Source organism: Anopheles coluzzii, chromosome 2 (genome assembly GCF_943734685.1).
Source record: "Anopheles coluzzii chromosome 2, AcolN3, whole genome shotgun sequence".
NCBI classification, from domain to species: Eukaryota; Metazoa; Arthropoda; class Insecta; order Diptera; family Culicidae; genus Anopheles; species Anopheles coluzzii.
In genome coordinates, this window is record NC_064670.1 from 125,174,266 (window position 1) to 125,192,481 (window position 18,216).

Genomic DNA, 18,216 nt, shown 5'->3' on the forward strand with positions numbered 1-18,216 from the left:
ATCTTTCCGCTGGGTTTAGGTCATTCCCAGGATGATAGAGGACAAAGCAAGAAACACAGGGGTTGAGTTTTGGAAACAGATGCCAACATTACCGAATGTTGGAGGATTTCGGTTCGATCATTCTTTATTGAGCTAAGCACTAAAATAAATAAGACTCTACACTTATTACAGACTATCGACACACGCACAAACACACTGATCGCACTGTCCTCGCTTTGGGGGTGGCGCCCAGTTTTTTTTTCGTGCACCACCCCTTTCCGGTGCCCGTGTTTTTCTTACCGCTTAGTTTAATTTGAACTTCCGCTTCCGCTTGTCGTCCTCCGTCTTTATGCAGCGTCCTCGGTAGCAGATCTCCGTCTCGTGCGTGATGCCGTTCGACACGGACGTCGGAATGACGAGCGAACCCATCGGGTTGACGAACGCGGGCGGTTCCGCCGTCACCGGTACGAACTGCGTTTCGCTCGGGCTGATGTCGGTCGTCGAAGCGGTTGGATCAGCCAGCGAATCTTCCGTCGGTCGGAACTCTTCATCCTCTACCTCGTCATCATCATCACCGACCGGATCACCGCCGTCCACCATCTCCTCCGTTTCCGTGTCATGTTCGGCCATTTCGTACAGATCGGAGATCGTTTTCTTCACATCGGCAAAGATCCCATCGGACACTTTTCGTTTCGCCTCCTCCTCGTCCGAACCGTTCAGCGGCTCGTCCTCGGCGATGGGCTCGAAAGTGGCCGATGGCTCGGTAGCCTCTTCGGCCCGATCCTGCTGCTGCTGCGGAAGATTGGTAGAAGTTTGTTCCAAACTGGCCAGCGTGGGCACTTCTTCCGTTGGCTTCGTGGTGGTGGTTGTTGGCGTTGCTTGCGTACTGGTTGCCACTTCCGCCACCCCCGTTATAACCTCGACGGATGCATCGTCCGTTTCCGTTTCCTTCGGTTCGTCCTCCGGTGCAACGGTCGCTTGTTCTTGTGCGGTATTTTCCTGATCATCATACTGTTCTTCGTCGGCGTGATACTTAGCGCCAACCTCTTTCGGCACGTTTTTGCCCGAAAGGCCAACGTGATCGATGCTCTTGAGCGATTCGCCAAAGTGCGACGGTCCGTTGTACACCTGGGCCGCCTGGTTGATGTGCTGCGACTCGGCCGTTTCGAACGAATCCACCACCTTCGAGCGACCACGCTTGCGCAGGAAGTTGTTGCGGAAGTTGGCCACCGGTCGTCGCGGTTCCTCCACGCTAACTTGATCCTTTTCGTCGCTTTCGCGCTCCGGCTTCTTCTGGCTGTTATCGTCAATGAAATCCTTCATCACATCGTTCAGCAGGTCGGCAAATGAGGGAACACTGCGGAAAAGTCGATCGAAAATCGATTAAAATATTCCGCTCGTAAGTTGTCTTGCCTTTCGTTTGTGTGGCAGCACTGTGCTTACCTATTTTCTGTGCTGTCCTCAGCATTCGCTGCCTGGCTGTTGCTGCTGCTGCTGCTGCCCTTCTGGCCGTAATTGGACGACACGTTCACAAAGTACATCTCAGTGTCGCGGGCCGCCGTTACGATTTCCGGTTCCGGTTCGGTCGAAACGTTCTCCTGCTCGAAATCATTGGCACGCGATTCGCTCTTCAGCACCGGCTGGAAGGAGTTCTGGTTCAGCTTGGTCGACCACTGCGATTCCTGTGGCTGCAGGTTGAACCGGGTGCGCTCGCGGATCCGGAATCGGGGTCCGCTGCTGGATGCCGGTGCCGCTGGTGCCGTGCTCGGTTGCTGCGTCGTTGCTGCGGCAGTTTGCTACAAGATCGGAAAGAAAACAAAACACACGCACACACACACAGACGTTATAGTAGGCGGCGTTTACCATCGATGGTTGAGTGTTTACCTCCTGTCTGGAGCGCAGTGTGGGGGAAATGCGGCGCAGATTGCTGCCTCTTCCGAACGCTCGCGTCACCGGAGCCTCGGGAGAGGCGGTCGTAGCTGCTGCCGCTGGTTCGGTCGTGGTTGTCGGTCGGCGTGTACGTCCGCGCAGGATATCTTGACGATTCTTCGTACGCACCTGGGTGGAGTGAAACAAAAGAACAACAAAGTGTCAGTGCAGTGTACAGTAGAGCGTAATGGCGGACGTGGTGCGTTTGTCGGTGGTACGTACGGTGTTAGATCCTTGCGTGGGCTGTTGCTGCTCGTTGCTATATCCTGCGGCCTGTGTCGTCGTCGGGCTGACGGTCGTGGTCGCGTACAATCTCGAGGGGCGTCGCACGAACGCCGGTCGGCGTCCGGATGCCGTGCGTGATCCCGCTCCCGATGTCGCCGTAGGTTCGGGTGTAGTAGTGCGTACGGATGTCGTTCGTTCCGTGGTAGTGCGTGACGCGTACGTCTGCTGGGAGTCGCGTTGGCGTGAAACAAGTCCCGGTCGGCGTGGCCTTGGAGTGATCTCAACCTTCTTGATTTCCATCGCCTCCTCCAGCGGTTGACCGTAGGCGGTGGTCAGTTTTTCCTCACTCTCCGTCACCGGCTGGTACTGGATGGGGGCTGGTGGTGGGGCAGTCTGGGGAGTGGCTTCCGTGGCGGGTGTTTGCGATCGGAGCGGAATCACCGATTGGCTCAGCTCGGGATCACGGGACAGTGGAATCACTTCCTGAGGACGCACGTACTCCTCCTCCTCGGCACGATCACCACCTCCCAGCTGAGCTCGGGTGCTGTACGAGGGGATGAAGTAGCTGGACGTTTGCGGTGGAATGACCGTCGTGAGGGTCGTTTCCTGCTCGTAGGTCGGTTCACTGTAGTACGTGGAGTACTTGCGCGTTACCTGCTGCTGCTGCTGCTGCGGATCTACGGAGTCCAGTGGGACCTCATTGGCCAGCGTTGTGGAGATGAGTCGCTCGGAAGGATCCTCGTACGTTTCCTGGTAGCTCAGCGTGGTCGAAGGCGTAGTAGCGATCGTCGTCGAAGGAGGCGTGGTAGTTGGGGCGGGAGCACCACCCTGCGGTCGAATGACCGGATAGTTCTGCTTCAGTACGTCTCGCTGGTAGTCCAGGTTCTCTTCCTCCTTGCGTGGACCACGCGGCGTGGTGGTACGGCTGCGACTACGTCCACGAGAGGCCGGACGTTCGTCGTTGTTGGGCACGTAGCGGGAGCGGGAACGCGATATCGGTGCCCGGGTGCTGGGGCTTGACTGTTCGTTCGTCTCTGGGGCTGGTGTGGTACGGGATGGATGAGGACGGCGCTGTCGCTGGACGGGTCTTCTGGTGGTAGTGGTGACCGGTTCCGCCGCGTACGAATCTGCTCCAACGGACGATTGTGTCGTCGTGCGGTGCAGCTGCTTGCGGAAGTGAGGTCCACGTGTGTTGGCACTGGTCGAAGCAGAGTCCGGTGTCTTGGGTGACCACTGATCGTCCATCAGGGCATTGACGAGTCCGGGCAGATTGGCACTGATCGGTGGCAGCTCCGAGGGAATGCTGTAGTGCTGCTGGTCCGTAGTTCCCTGCGTTGGTTCGACCGTTACCGTAGTCGGTTCGCTAGTGGTAATGACCTCGACCGAGTAGCGTGGCGCATCGTTGTACGAATCCGTCTCGTACTTGTACTTGTTGATGTAGCTCGTACCAGTGGTACCGACCGTGGTCGGGAAGCTCGTTTCGTACTTCGGTTCACGCTCGTAGAACTTGCTGCGATGGTCGAAATCGCGGAAGAAAACGTCCTGCGTAGTGGGCGGTGCCGGTGTCGTCGTTCCAGCCGTTGTGCCGGCAGCAGTTGAGGATGGGTTGTAGTACGTGCTCACGTACTTGCTGTGTCTGTTGGCGCCGCTGTCTTCGTTGATGGCAGCCGCGGCCGTGAAGTAGTTGTTGCGGATGATTTGTCGCTCAGCACCGTCCCTGCCCGGCAGGCTGGTCGTGATGGTCGTCTTGATCATTTCGTCCGTGTGTTGCTGGGAGGATGGTGGGTTGAAGAAATCCAAGAAGCCGTGGTCCACTACCGACGACTTGACGTTGTTTGGCCGGACGGAGTCAACGAGCTTGAACTTGTGGACAAACTGTTGCTGCTCTTGCTGCTTGCTTTCACCCAACGTGGCCGGTGTGATTGGTTGGTGCTGCTGCTGCTGCTGATGATGAACCGGACGACGACTGCGGAAGTTCTCCTCGCGGAAGTGGGTTCTCATGCGTTCCGCTTCGTACTGCAGCTGAGCCGTGGTGGGACGCTCGGTCGTGGTCGGTGTCGTCAGCAGGGTCGTGGTGGAGTCATCTTCATCCGCCGGATAGAACGATGGTGGAATCTTCTGGTCTGGCATTGGTTTGAAATCGAACTGGCGCGTACTGCCGTACGAGCGGAACGGATAGTTCGGGGTCGTCGGAGCCGGAGCCGGGCTCGTCGTGGGCTTCTTCGTTTTGGCAAGGTTGAAGTACTCCTCGTTCACGCTCGGGTGGCGGCTCGGTGGGTTGGGATTGTTGAACGTACCGTACTGTCCAGCGGAGCTACGTTCGCCCGACGACGACGACGACGAAGACGTTGACACGGGCTTTCCCGTGGGCGAGGTGTAGTGATCATCGTCGTAGATGGGCTTGCGGGAAGCACCTAACGTGAGCGGAGCTTTCGTTGGAGCTGAGTCTTCGGCAAAGTTTAGGGTTGAAGGCGTATAATACTGCACATTGCTCGGTGCCGTTGGGCGCGTGTAGAACGTGTTGTGCTCCAGGGAGTTTCCGCTGGAGGAGCTGCTCTGACGCACGACGATCGAGCCGACGTGTGGCGGCGGCAGTGAAATCTTCGAATATCCGCTAGGAGTTTTGTAGCTCAAAGGCGCCACAAAGAAGGGCAGATCTTCGATCTTGCGGTTGGAGCGGCTGGACGACAGGTCTACGCTGGACAGGTAGGGCAGATCGAAGCGAGAGTAGCTCTTGGGCGGTGCCAAACCGGACGGTCCGATGAAAACTTTCGGCGTATTCTTGCCGAACGCATCCAGCACGGCAATCTCGTTGACGTTCTTCAACCCTCCAAGCGCATCACCGGTGGACAGCTTACCCTGACGCCCATCGTTGTACAGGAACAGGGCTAGCGGCGGCTGGTTCGGCTTCGGTTTCGATGACGCAGTACTGCCGAATGTGGCCGACGAAGAGCGGGATACGGCAGGGGCGGGCGTTTCCGGGGCGTTGGTGTAGCGCGGAGCAAAGGTGGCTGCACTGGAGCGCGCCGGCTTCGGCGTGGTGGTCGTCGTACCGGCAGTGTAGAAATCATTGATCAACGATGGGCTCACCGGTTGCGGAAGCGAATTGAAGCGATTGTTTTCGAGCGCAGGTTGCGACGGTTGCTTCTGGTTGTACAGCGTCTCGACCGGAACGTACAGCAGCTGGACCTCCTCTTGTGAAACGGCTCCACCGCTCGGGCCAGACTGGGGGCCGACCTGTTGCTGGGCGTCGAGTTCCGGCTGGCGGATGTGTTGGTACGAGAACGGTTGATCGAGAAGCGTGGGCTGTTGTTGCTGGGGCGGTGGAGACTGTTTGTCCTCCTGGATGAGCGCCTCGGAGAGCGGTGACTTGGAGAGGAACTGCTGCTCGAACGGATTGGTCGAGGAGGCCGGCTGCGGTGGCGGTGGTGGTGGAGGATGCTGTATGGTTTGACCTACAAACGGGCCGTTGCGCTGGAAGCTGGTCAGGTGGAACGGTTGCTCCAGCAGCTCCTGGGCCGGTTGCTGATGCTGATGCTGGGGCACGGGTTGCTGCAGCAGGAAGCGGTTCGATTGCGGAAACTGGTGGTTCAGGAAGGTGAAATGATGCTGCTGGGCCTGGGCCGCATTGTCCGGCCCGAGGAACGTCTGCTGCGGCGGGGCGGCAAAGTAGTTCAGCACGCGCGCACCGGCCTGACGCTCCGAACCGGGCCGGGACAGCGGAATCCAATCGTTACCCGTCGCTGGTCCCGTGAACTCGGTCAACTGACGGGACCACCGTTCACCGGCAGAGGCTAGTGGGCACAGCGTGATGGCGACGATCGCTGCTACCGATAGTGCGATCATCTTCGGGATGCCCAAGGTCAAACCTAGCGTTCGTCGTTTTTCTCTCATTGTTGTCGTTCGTTTCTATCCTGTGGTGAGTGGTGAGATGAGAAGAAGGGATATGCTCGCGTTAAATCAGTGCTATACTAATTGCTACAATGCTAATTAATGTTGATCCAGGTATGGCGTGCTCGAGCCGTCTGTTGTTGTTGTTTTGCATGTTAATGCCACGCTTTAGTGCCGCTTTCTTGCCGCGTGCCGTGTGTTGTTACGTGTTTGACGGAGCGTATCATAATCGTATTGTCTTTCAATAATCGGACGCGGTGAAGAAGAGGGGTAGCAGGAAGGGAGGGTGTAATTACAGTGACCGTGGCCGTGTGGGTGTGTTTTCGCTTTTCTTTTCGCGGTGATCAGCGCTGGCGCAAGCTCGGTGTGGCGCGTGTATGTAAAAGTGCATTTTTCCGTGATTGCAGATTTTGCAAAACGGTGCAGCTGCTGCCGCCGCCAACGAGAGAGATGCACCGTAAGAAAGCGTGAGCCGAGCTGAGTGCAGAGGAAGAAAACATCTTTAAAGGTAAGTAGATCGTAAAACATCGCGCACACCTCTGTCCCTCTCGCGGGGGGAGAAGGGAGAAGGGCGTTGGTTATGCTCGAACGGTGGTAGCAAGAGCGCTTAACGCTTTTGCTCGGAGGGAAAAGTAATTCCTTCCTTCAACAGCAAGCGATCTCGAAAGTTTCACTTTTTTGTAGCATATTTTCACAAAATTTCCATCCCGCTGTTTCGTGTGCGCCACCGATAGTGGTAGTAAACACGTTGCCACGAAACAGCGGGATGGATGGCAAGCGAATACCAAAATGTCGATCGTTTTAATTAGCTGCTAGCGCAAACACACTGGCAATCTGTCCTACAGGATATGGCTTTTAAGCAATCTCTGGTGCAAAGTACTTAGCTTATCGAATGATTTATCCCTGGGCCAGTGGTTACGTCGCGTGTGGCAGCCATGCCGGAACTGGGACCGGTACTCGCGCACTAGCTCATTGGACCTAGATTTGCGTATGGAATTGACGGTGACGGCGTAACACATCCTGCTGCGAGATGAGAAATTGAACTGCATCCACCCAAGCACAGCCGATGCGAGTACGTTTGTTTATCGACTCGCTCTCCAGAAGCAGCCGCCGGACATGGCATGAAATCACAGGCCGGGCGCGCAACTGGCAACTTCCAGATTGGATAAGTATTTATTTGCGCTTGCAAGACGCAGATCCGGCCTGCCCAGCGTGTAGGGGGACGGGGGCACATGTATGATGAATTTCCCCGTGCCCAGTGGCAAAATCGGAGCGATCGTTTGAGGGGGAGGGTGGAAAGGAGAGCAAAACACTTGATTTTAATGTCGCCTTCAGTCCACTGAGCACACGGCCGATGAAATCCGGTTCCGTACAACAACAACAACAACAACAACTCCAAGCTCCAAGGTGTACCCTTCACAGCCGGGAAGCATGTCGTCATCGTGGTGGTGCCTTGGTGTCCCGATCGTGTCCCATTGAAGGTGAAAGTGATTGGTAGCCGGGTCGGTTCGGGCTTTAATAATGGAATCGCCCCGTTCGGAAAGCCATTCGCGCGATCCCGAGAGTAGAGCAGAGCTGATCGTAAGCAAAAAGGGACAGGTGATTGTGTGTTCTTTTGGGTGGAAAGATCGCTGCACGAAATTCGATCGGATGAAAGGAAAAGTTTGTTCTTTGCCATTTCAAACCAGATTAACTCGTTACCGTACCCTTGAAGAACGGTTCTTATCATAGTTTCTGGATTCCCTTTCACTCAGAAAAAGGCAAGGATAAGCTTGTGCTGCTCACCGTACAGGCGACCTCGAGCTGTACCAACCGATGCTTACAATTGCTACCTTTCAGTACAGGCGAAAGTGTAAATAAGTATGTAAAAAGCAGCACCTGTGCCATTTGCGCTTGCACCGGAGAGTAGCAAAAACACCGCGGACGGAATGCATCTATTTGCACCCAATTTTCCGGTCCCTGTCCCCTTAGCAGCGGGTTGGCATTGTTTACTCCACACCCTGTGCAAACATTTGCGTTTGCCAGATGAATGAAACATCGTAATCCTAGAAGCGTTTTAGACGGGTCGGTGCTCTTGGAAGACGAAAGAAAAAACGGTTAGATGGCGTTGCAAGTGGGAAACTAGATGACGCTGCAAACGAAAGTAAAAGCCCCGGGGCAATTGCTTTGTTTTTACGCCAGCTCCTCTCACCACTCACCACCGCATGGGGGGAGCAACAATCGTGCGCAATCGTGGGCAGCATGAGGGAGCAAAGGCCCCCGGTCACAGCAGGGCGTCGTCTTCACGGGGTCGTGATACGGAACGCGGGGCGTTGTGCTAAAGCAGCAGTGCAAGACGCGCTAGTGTCATAATCATCCGTGGGAAACAATCCGGCCGGCGGCTTTGCCACTGATACGCCGCAGTTCACACATTATGGCGTTCTCTTAGCGGATTTGGCTTCTTGGAATGCTTTGCGCTGTTGTAAGGCTGGAAAGGCTAATTTCTTAACCCTCAAACAAACCCCCTCACGGGGGAGGGGAGGGGCTCTGTCGCTTTAATGTTCCCGCTTAGGATTTGTACTTTATTTTATCGACGCGCTCTGTAACGGTCGGTCCAATCTTCCTGCTAGTCGGGAGACGATCTTGGAGATCGTAGTTGCATAAGTGCCACGTTAAGTACGAGAACGAATGATGACAATGTTTTGAGATCTTTTGTGTGCTATCCCTCCATTCCCATCCGTCGTCTTCTGATTCTGATTGATGGAAACCACTTGGCTGGACAAATCACCTCACAAGCAGGAAGAAAATTCCCCTGCAAAGAGCAATAGGCGATGATTAGAAGTCGTTAGGAAGGCTTCACGCTCCTGACCGATCGCCAGCCGGACCCGTTAATGGTTTCCTTGTTGAGCTCGACATTAAACGAGCTGGTGGTGGTGGTGGTGGTGGGAAAGATAAATGGGGAAGGGCTCCCACTGCTTAAGTGGAAGTCATCATCTCCCCGGCTGCGTCAGAATGCCGTCATGCGTTTATGTCATTGGAATGGGAGTTGAGCTTTCGCTTTCGGTTGCACGCGGAAGATGCCCTGTGGGGATTGGAAGTAAAAATAACACTGATCGTGCTACTCCGTTCGCCCGTTAATGCCCGTCGCTGTGTGCTGCTGGGAGTTGTTGTTTGAATGCGTGTTTAAATGCTGTTGTTGTTGAAAGCCACAGCTAGGTTCTTCCGTTCTTTTTAGGCGTCTTTCGCGTTTAAGCAGCTATCGGTTTCCTTTGAAGTACTATAAATTTTGTAGCTCAGATTTAATAGGAGCTTGTGATCGTAAAATATCACACGAATCGCTATCGTCCGTTTTACTACGGTGGTGTGTGTATAAAATGAGACGTTTTCTGCGCACTAAAACTCACACCAACGTTAATCATCATTTCCACTGACACACCAACACACACACACACACACGTATCGATAGAAAGTGAACTTTCTTTCAGCGTCACATTCGCTGAGAGCGATCGATGATAATACGTCACCTCATCGTCAGTTTGCATCCCCCGCACGGCGCATCAAGTCGCTCATCAACGGAAGATTTAAATGCGCTTTAGAAAACGAACCTCAGCGCTCATGTTTGACTGAATCTAATTTCTGCTGGTTGATGGGTAGATGATCACCCGTTTAAGGCCCGGCATAATTCACTGGCGGTGCGGGGGGGAGTATGATGAAATTTATTCCATCGATTATGGTCCGAGCTTTTTCGGCCGGGGGAGTGTGAAGTGTTTCCTTTTCTTTTTCCGGTTCCGTACGCTGCTGCCGCCGATGGAATGGAGCAGGAATAATTAATTCACCGTTTTGATCCAACCAACGGGGGCGGGATTGATGCTGGCCGGGTGGGGGGAGGACGGTGGCTTAGCCGAACCACGATTGGGGGTGTAAATGTTTAATATCCATTGCATCTGCGGCATGCTCAGCGTGTGTGTGCGCGCGCGATTCAGAGCACAGCCAACCAATTCCGTGTGCCTTTCCTTTGCGGCGATGACGATCGGTGGTTAATTTGGAGCTGCTTAAACCGCGATCGATGCAATCGATCAAAGACCTTTCACGCCAGCGGGAGAAAATTGGAATGACTGAAGGCTGGAGCATGATATGAATAAATTTAAACCCTCATTACCAGCGCAATCAAATTAAGAGGATGATTTTTGATAACTTGTGTGTTATGTTAATCAACCCTCTTTACAACCGCACTGCTGTGATGATGGGTGTTAGGTAGCAAGTAAATAACCGGTCCACGATTGGGGCATGAGCAAGCATGATTGCATCGAAACCAACCAAATCCGTTTTGATATCGCTTCTGAGCAATCTAACCACTGAAGGACTGGAAACCACACGTCCTTGACCGGATCGTGTAGAAAAAAGCAACCCTCCTCAAATGACTCATTTCAATCGATCTCTCTCTCATGCTCCTCGAATGCACTCGAATGAGGGTGAACTCGCAAAGGCAGCACAATGAGTCACCCGCAGGGCCAGGAGACGTTGGGCTGGAAATAATGCACCCATACAGATCACATTAATCTGACACCGCGTCACAAGAGCCAAGCGCCAGACAACCTTGGGTGCATGGAAGGGAAGCCTACCGCTCCAGCGGTACCGGAGGCTGGAATGTGCTGTGGATGAAAGTGAAACCCGACCGCTAGGAGTGAGTGGTGGGTGCGTTGGTGTGTTTCGACGTGTTTGTTAGGTTTATTTATTCTTCGTTTGGAGCACTAAATTATTTGCCCACTTTAAAGTAAACACAATTGAACGGAGGGAGGAGGGCGTTGGTTGTATGTGGCAACAATTGAGAAATTCATTCAAGTTGAAGTTAAAATATGCATCATTCCAATGCATGTGGTCGTCGTACCGTTTCGTGTTGGATGCTGACACAATGAATCACTAGTAGTATGGAATAGTGTGCAGCTGGGTTTTAGTGCGCCAAAGATGAGATCTATTTTTGAAATATTTATTACCCTTGTTCCACACTGATCTAGACACTCAAAGGTTAACTTTTATGCAGCATTAAGGGGCACAATCAAGCTTTTTCTGCGCCTGTCACGATCGAGCTTAAACTTGACAAATGGGGCATCGCTGCTGTGGTTGGTCTAGTAAAACGGGGAAACAATCGAAATTGTCCAGGTCTCCCCCCAGAGCACATGGTTTATTTATTAGGCTTCCTTTTATTTAACCACAAGATATTCTGCTTTGAATCGCACTAGAAAGCTGACCAGCGCACGAACCACGGACCAGCGAAACAAATGAGGGAACACTGAGCAACAACATTTCTTCCTGCTGCGGTTTTCTGCGGCCTGTCCGGTAACGAAAAGGGGGAAGGCAGAGCCCGTCCATTCCTTTCCCCGATGCCGTTCTGAGGTTGAGTGCCGTAAATACCTCGCTCGGCAAAGCGGCACTTTCACCTTCGGGTTATGAAATATGTTTACCACCCAAAGTTTGGCGCTGTTCGGAATTCGCATCTCTTTCGTTCTTGTCCGCTCGAGCCTGTGGCGCTGAGAGGAAGGAGGCTTAAATTCGATTTCGATTTTGTTGTGTCGATAAAAAAAAAAAACACATGCTGCCTCGGGGTGGGCGATTACCCATTCCTCTTGTGTGTGTCTTGTAACCGAACGGAAGAAGAGTGGGTAAGCAAAATTGCATACATTCGCGAAAATAGATTGGCATGATCGGGTAAATTATAGGGAACCATGTACCCCACCGATCTCCTGTTCCGTGAGGATCATTTCGGAAGTGTCAAAAAATATTTATGAACGTAAAAGGAATGAAAGATGCGAAAAGATGGTAGCGTGTAATGTTGGGCTCTCACCGCATATTTCACGAGCTGCTGTGAGAAGGAGCGTGTTTTGTTTGAGTGATGTTTAAAATTTTACGCTTCACGGTGGTCTGCGTATTGTTTTAAGGCTCTCTAAACATACACACAGACACACAAAAAACAGCGAACACAGGTGGCAATTTATGATTATTTGGTAAATGAAACGGTTCCGGTCGGCGCTTTACGGTAGCTAGCTTGACGAATGACGAAGATGAATTGTTTTAAGTGTGATTTGTTAAAGTGGACGGACGAGCGACTATGTGTGTGTCGCTGTTAATGTGTGGCAGTGGCACGTGTTAGTTGGTGGTTTGGCTGGCAATTTGCTTGATCGAGGATTAATTAAATTTCAACAACTCGATACCGTTGCCGGGGAAGTCATAAAGCTTCCGGTATTCACCTACAACTGTGACAACTGTGGCTCACGGCGCCTTCTTCTTCAATCAAGCGAATCAAACACCGGACGGAATGTTTTTCTTTTGAAAAACAATCGGAAAACCTTCAATTATTTTGTGAAGGTTGTAAAGAGCGTCCACAAAGGTGGCCAAGCTTGGCTTGGGTAGTAATGTAATTGAAGGCAATTTTCGTTGTAGGATTTCCGCGGCCGATGTTGGCCGTTGTAAATCAATCGATCGTGTACAGGTTCATCTCTCTCTCTCTCTGTGTTTGTGGTACAATGTTCATATTAAAGTCGCGCTTTTGGACAGGTTTGTTTTGAGCTGGCCCACCTATTTCCACAACACCAGTCATTCCCGTTGACTCTCTGATACGATCGAAATCATATTCATTTCGAAACAAACAATAGCGCGGTGCAATTGTACGCTCCCAGAGGATTTGCATAAGAGATGTTTGACGTGTTGTGTTGTGTCATGTGCTCCAAATTTTCCAAATGTGTGTCTCACCATAGAGACGCTCGGAGTTTGCCGGATTGCCGGAGGCTGTGTCAGGTTAAGTCATTGCATTTATTGTCACCGGGCGGCAAACAAACAATTGACGGCGCTCACCGAAGTTATTCAACGTCCCTCTAAGCTTCCGTACAATTTGGGTGCGTCCTTGAACGTCCTCTGGGGAGGGGTGGGAGAGAATGTCGTCGCACTGGAATTGATTTGACAGACGTTGCGCAACAGTCGTGAATTTGATGCGTGCGTATCTGCGCGACTGGCAATATGCACGACTTTGATCGGCACGGTGTGGGGGGAGAAAAAGCTGAAGCTGAAAGAGAAATCCGGTTCCGGTGGGAGAAAGTGTCGCATTCTCGTTTCTACGATCGGGGTACGATCGGGTTGTGCGTGGTCGCGTGATGTAACGGTGGCTGTGGTGGTATGGTGATCATGTGAAATCCCACGTTCGTCGATCGAGATCACCTCCGATGGGAATGTGGCAGGGAAATGGTGGCGGGAGAGATACGCAGATTGTCATCGGCCTTTTTTGCTGGCGCTCGGGACGTGATATGTGTGGTGTAAAAATGTTAATGGTTCATTAATTTCGTGCTCTGGACTGTGTTTCGAAGAAAGAAAGATAAAACCCCCCTTACTTTTCCTATCGAAATGATTTGATCTTGGGGTTTCAATCTGTCGTTTATTTTATTTGGTCCAATGTTATGTCCCCGTGGTGGACAATGAGTGGTGGCGGACATCTTTACATGATGCTCCAGATTACCATCGCGAGGTACGCGATCGAGCGATCGTTCCAAGCACGTTCGTTTGCCCTCGGACGCGGCTCGCGTGACATCGATCAACAGATCAACATAACCACATGGGAGGAGATTAAAAGATGAAGCAATTATTGCAAGAGCAGCCCGCAAGCGCAGTACAAAGCAGAAACCCACCACCTGGAGGGCAATGTGGTGTGTGTAGTACAGCCGTCGTCAACGGCATTAATGTTTCAATCGGAGTGCAGCGAAAGACCGCAATGCTTCGGATTGGCCTTTTTTGTTGTTGTTGTGCGCATGGTGATTCTTTCTTAGTTGTTTGAATCGCGCATTGTTTGTTGCGCCATGTCAGGCCGTTTGTTAACGTTTCATCAACGCGCGTTGATGTCGTCGCGCGCGCTTTGGGCTCCCTTGCCCCGTGCTACAGATTGCCCCCGGGAGTGCTCTCGAGCGTGATTGATGCTGTGTTACTACTGAGAGTCGTCGTTAGTGTGTTTGGAGTTTTTTCCTTATGCTGCGTTCTTCAGCTCCACTGGCTTTGGTAGCATGATTGTGGCAGCCCATGAGCAAAGTGAAGACAACGGAGCAGCAGGATTTGGGAAGGAAGCTGTCATGCGGTGGTCGGTCTGGGGGAGGGTGAGGAGTTTCACTAATAACAGACGGCAGTACACAATGTTATGCATGGGCATGCACACGATGTAGTACATCAACGTACGCACACGCATGGATGGCATGGTTGGAAGCGGATAAAAAAAGAATGTTACGGTAGAGCACATTACCGCAGTTGCCCTAGCCCGATGCGTGGTGTGGCTGTGGAAAGATGAAGTGTGGCATTTTTAGCAACATCTAATAGTGTGTATGTGCAGTAAAGGTACACTTAACTTCAACGCTCTCACCTTGGTGCAGATGGATAGTGATTGAAGAAAAAAAGCAGAAGCTGTTTATCGTCTTTATGATGATTTTTTTAATGAAGAGCGTATGGTTTAGCGTGTTGCGCAAGGTTGCTGTATGATGCTTTTCAAGAATTAAACACCGGGTTCGATTCTTTTGCTGCCACTCAACAGCAATCACATGCTTTTAGTTCTTTGTGTACATACAGGCATCTGAAACGGTGAGCTTGAAGGTGAAACTCTTCTTGGACTTGTCAATATCTCAACGATTATAATCATCTCTTAAATGATCTGCCTGTGTTTCAATAGCGAAAGCAAATTGTCGAAGACATAAAACTGCACGAATTAGATACCCATTAGACACACACATTAAAACAAATGCTTAAAACACTACCTCCGCTTACTCGTGATGATTATTTCACCTTCAATCGCGAATTGCGGAGGGTGATTTGCGCTGCGCGTGTGCCTAATTTTGTGCAACCAAATGCAATACATTATGCCCTTACCGCACGAAAACCCATTTGCGCTGCATCCGAAACTGCTCGATGATGACCGCCTCTTCTTTGGCAGTTTGGTGAAAATTGCTTCTGCATATTGCAGTTTTTCCTTGCGTGCATCACTCCAAGCCCTGCTCAAGGGCAGCAGCAGCAGCCGCACTGGAAAGCGCTTAGGGACGGTTTACGTGTGTGTCCGTGTGTGTGTCCGTTTCGGTTGTGTCCATCTCGACAGCTTGCACAGTTCCTTTAGAAAGCTAATCAATCATTAAATGCGTCCATAAGCGTTTTAACGATGGCGCCACAGCCGCCACAGCAGCAGCGAGAGTGTGAGCGAGTGAAGCAACATAAAAAAAGGTACGACGCATCCATACTCCATCCAACCGAACTGCTGTGGCGGGATTTTACGCTGCACTGACCACTGGAATTTTCCACCTGCTGCTCCTCCTCCTGCCAATGGTGTTTAGCCCGTTGTCTAGTTTGCAAACGAAGGAGAAAATGGAAATGTTTTCACGCAAAAACAGACACATTTTTGCATCTCCACTGCATGCACAAGAGCGTTGCTGGTTTTTCATCTTTCCCAAAAGACGTGTTGTCGTCAGTTCGTTTAGCAATGGAAAGGAAAATAGTCCCCTAATCCCCGCGGACTTGTGTCGTATTAGTGCCGAAGCAGCTGGCCTCCACTTTTCGCTAGCTGGCGGGCAATTTTTAAGGCAATCAGCAACCGAACCGGCAGGTGTATAACCATTATGGCTCTTCCACCGGTAAGAAATCATTAAAATGTCACACCACCGCTCGTAACAATGGCTTTGTGCAGCGTAAAAACTGAACGGAACTTTTGTACAGGAAAGGCAAGATTGTATGTTTTGGTCGGTTTCAGTTTTTGTTGCTTCTTATGCTTTTTTCGCGTCGTTTTTCGCCTTCTTCCGAAAAAAAAAACTGTCAAACGAATGTCATGCTTTCTTGCACTTTCTCGCCCCGGTACTTTCGGAAAAGGTTTTCCATCCGGTTCCGCTCACATTTTGGTCAATCTCTCGCGGGTTGCACGGGATAGATTGTTTGGGGGGATAGCAACAAAAAAACAGAAAAAAGAAACAGGAAAACTTGTTCGTGTTTAACCGCTACTTACCACTTTTATGATTCAATTTGGGAAGTTTGGTTGTTTCCCGTGTCTGCCTCAGGTTACAGAGAAATGTCGCTTTTTTTCGCTGGACACTAACTTGCACTGCACGCGATCTTTTATACACACAAACAGTCGTTCAGTGGAGCATTGATTTGCCTTAGGAGTGATGTCAATGCTGATGCTCGGTAAAGAACAGCACAAACGTACGCACAGACCGTAACTTTTTTTCGCAGCTACCCTAGCAGCTGCTGCCAAACACTTGCACTTTCATACGGGACCCGAAGTTAACGTTTTCTCCAAACCGAACCAAAACAGAAAGGAGAACCAACTTTTCGCACTTCACTAGCCGGTTTTATTCATCTCGAGAGAGTGCCGGACCTTGAGAAGAGTGTGCGAAGATGACGAAGAGTGTGTCTGCACACTTTCGCTTTCGTTGCAATCTCCCGGGCAGCTGGTGTGCGCTGCGCGCGCGTGTGAGGTTTGAGTCACTGAAAAGCACTGGCTGCCGTTATCACTTAGAAAAATTTCACACAAATTAAACACTGGCACAAATTGTCTCAGGATAGTTGTTCTCGCAGTGCGGGGAAATATCTCCAGAAGGTCCAGAAATTAAAGGCAGAGCGCGTTTGCAAGAGTAAAGCGCTCACCAAGATCGCCTTGTGTCTTGTGATCGAGCGCAACAACGATCACCAACGGTACGCCTCGCAATGCTGTCGAAGGCGTTGCGTGTGTTGCTTCCAGCGTGTCCAAGCGCAGACTGACTCCGATCGACGCCGGTAGATAGAAAGGCATTCGCGCAGCCTTCGCGCAGTGGCAGCAGCTTGCAGCTGGAGGCACCCTCCCGGACCTCGGGACCCCCGGAGTCGTTCGTGCTTGGCTGCTGGCAGTGGTGCAGCTCGAGTGGGGAAGCGCTTGGAATCTGTTTCGCTGAAGCACTAGGGGGGAGAGATAGTGTGGAGCGTGGACGACTTCTTGGGTGACTCCCCAGACACCCTCCAGGCGTTGCATGTTATGAGTGTCTTGATGCGGTGATTTTGCTTTTGGATCATGTTGGAGCACCCAGCAAGAAGGGGGCCATACATCCGAGGTGTCGTTGAAACGTATTTGTGTGGTCCTTGTGCGTTGGGACTACTTTGGAGAATGAATTTATCTGGAAATTGTAATCTACAACCAGGATCTTGGTCAAAGAAGACATTTTTGGGTGCTGTGTAAGTTACTCTGCTCACATGCCTTACGGTGCTACACGCTCTGCTTTGGAGAGAAAGCAAAGAAACATCCATTATCCGGATCCCCGCGGGACAATACCCGCGAGGTAAAGGTGTCTGAGTTGGCAGGCCGAAATGAGGTTAGGCATGCGTCAGGATCAGTAGCGCGATGATTCAAATCGCAAACGCTATAGCCAAACGATGACATAACGAATGACACATGCCGGGATTTGCACCGAAAGGCTTAACGGACCTGGCATTAAGGGGGAAGGGAAAGGGAGATCGGTTAAGATCGGCGAACCACCGGGCGGTTTCTCAAGGCCGTCGACATTTTTTCCGCTCGATTTAAGGTCCGTTGGCTGGAATGTTGGGGTAAAATAAGCTGTGTACCCACCTCGGGGGGGAGAGCTCCAAGGCATTAGGATTGGTACATACACACACTCTCAAGCTGGTCCATTACTTAATGGATCATTAGGCAGAATATTAGGGGTTATGTCCAAGAATGTCGTTTTAACTCACGCTTATCATGCGTCCATCGGGCAGTTACTTCGATACGGTTACTTCGTTTTAGCAGCGAACCAATGCGAGTGGCCACCATCAAGATAATTGGACTGTCAATGGCAAACAATTTCGGTCATGTCGATTGTCTTCTCGTATGATAAAGATTTATCTGCTCATATTTTACTGCTCGCCTAGTGATCGTCATCGCCAGGCAGGCAGGCCTTCAATTTGTTCGTCGCCGCAGCAGTACACCGGGGATGATCGCACACATTGGAACTTTCTCCCGTCCCGGGCTATGTAACCGCGGGGTTGGCTTTTAAAGTTCGATTATGAGATTTTATTTAAACCTTCAAGGTGGGTGTCGTCATACGCAGCGTGCTGGAAGAGGAAATGATGATGAATGGATATTGAGGAGCGCGATGTAAAAAGAGAGATTTTAAAACACATAATTATAGTCACACATGTGTGTAGTAGACTCGTCACGAGAAGACGAGTACATCACAA

General features: G+C 51.4%; 1 protein-coding gene across 1 annotated transcript; it reads right to left on the bottom strand.

Moving 5' to 3' along the window:
* Positions 1–62: 62 nt before the first annotated feature.
* Positions 63–16,768, bottom strand: LOC120961496 (mucin-12). Its single transcript, XM_040385226.2, has 5 exons — positions 16,013–16,768; positions 2,131–6,047; positions 1,864–2,037; positions 1,423–1,775; positions 63–1,336 (listed from the first exon to the last, which is right to left on the bottom strand). The coding sequence occupies exons 2-5, from the start codon at positions 6,025–6,027 to the stop codon at positions 283–285; spliced, it is 5,478 nt and encodes a 1,825-aa protein (XP_040241160.2). The 5' UTR covers positions 6,028–6,047; positions 16,013–16,768; the 3' UTR covers positions 63–282.
* Positions 16,769–18,216: the final 1,448 nt, after the last annotated feature.

Excerpts from the sequence above, each read along its gene's own strand:
- LOC120961496 (XM_040385226.2), bottom strand. The coding sequence starts at position 6,027 with ATGAGAGAAAAACGACGAACGCTAGGTTTGACCTTGGGCATCCCGAAG. Across the intron at positions 1,776-1,863 it reads CACTGCGCTCCAGACAGGAG|CAAACTGCCGCAGCAACGAC; the intron begins GTAAACACTCAA and ends CCGATCTTGTAG. Across the intron at positions 1,337-1,422 it reads GAGGACAGCACAGAAAATAG|TGTTCCCTCATTTGCCGACC; the intron begins GTAAGCACAGTG and ends ACTTTTCCGCAG.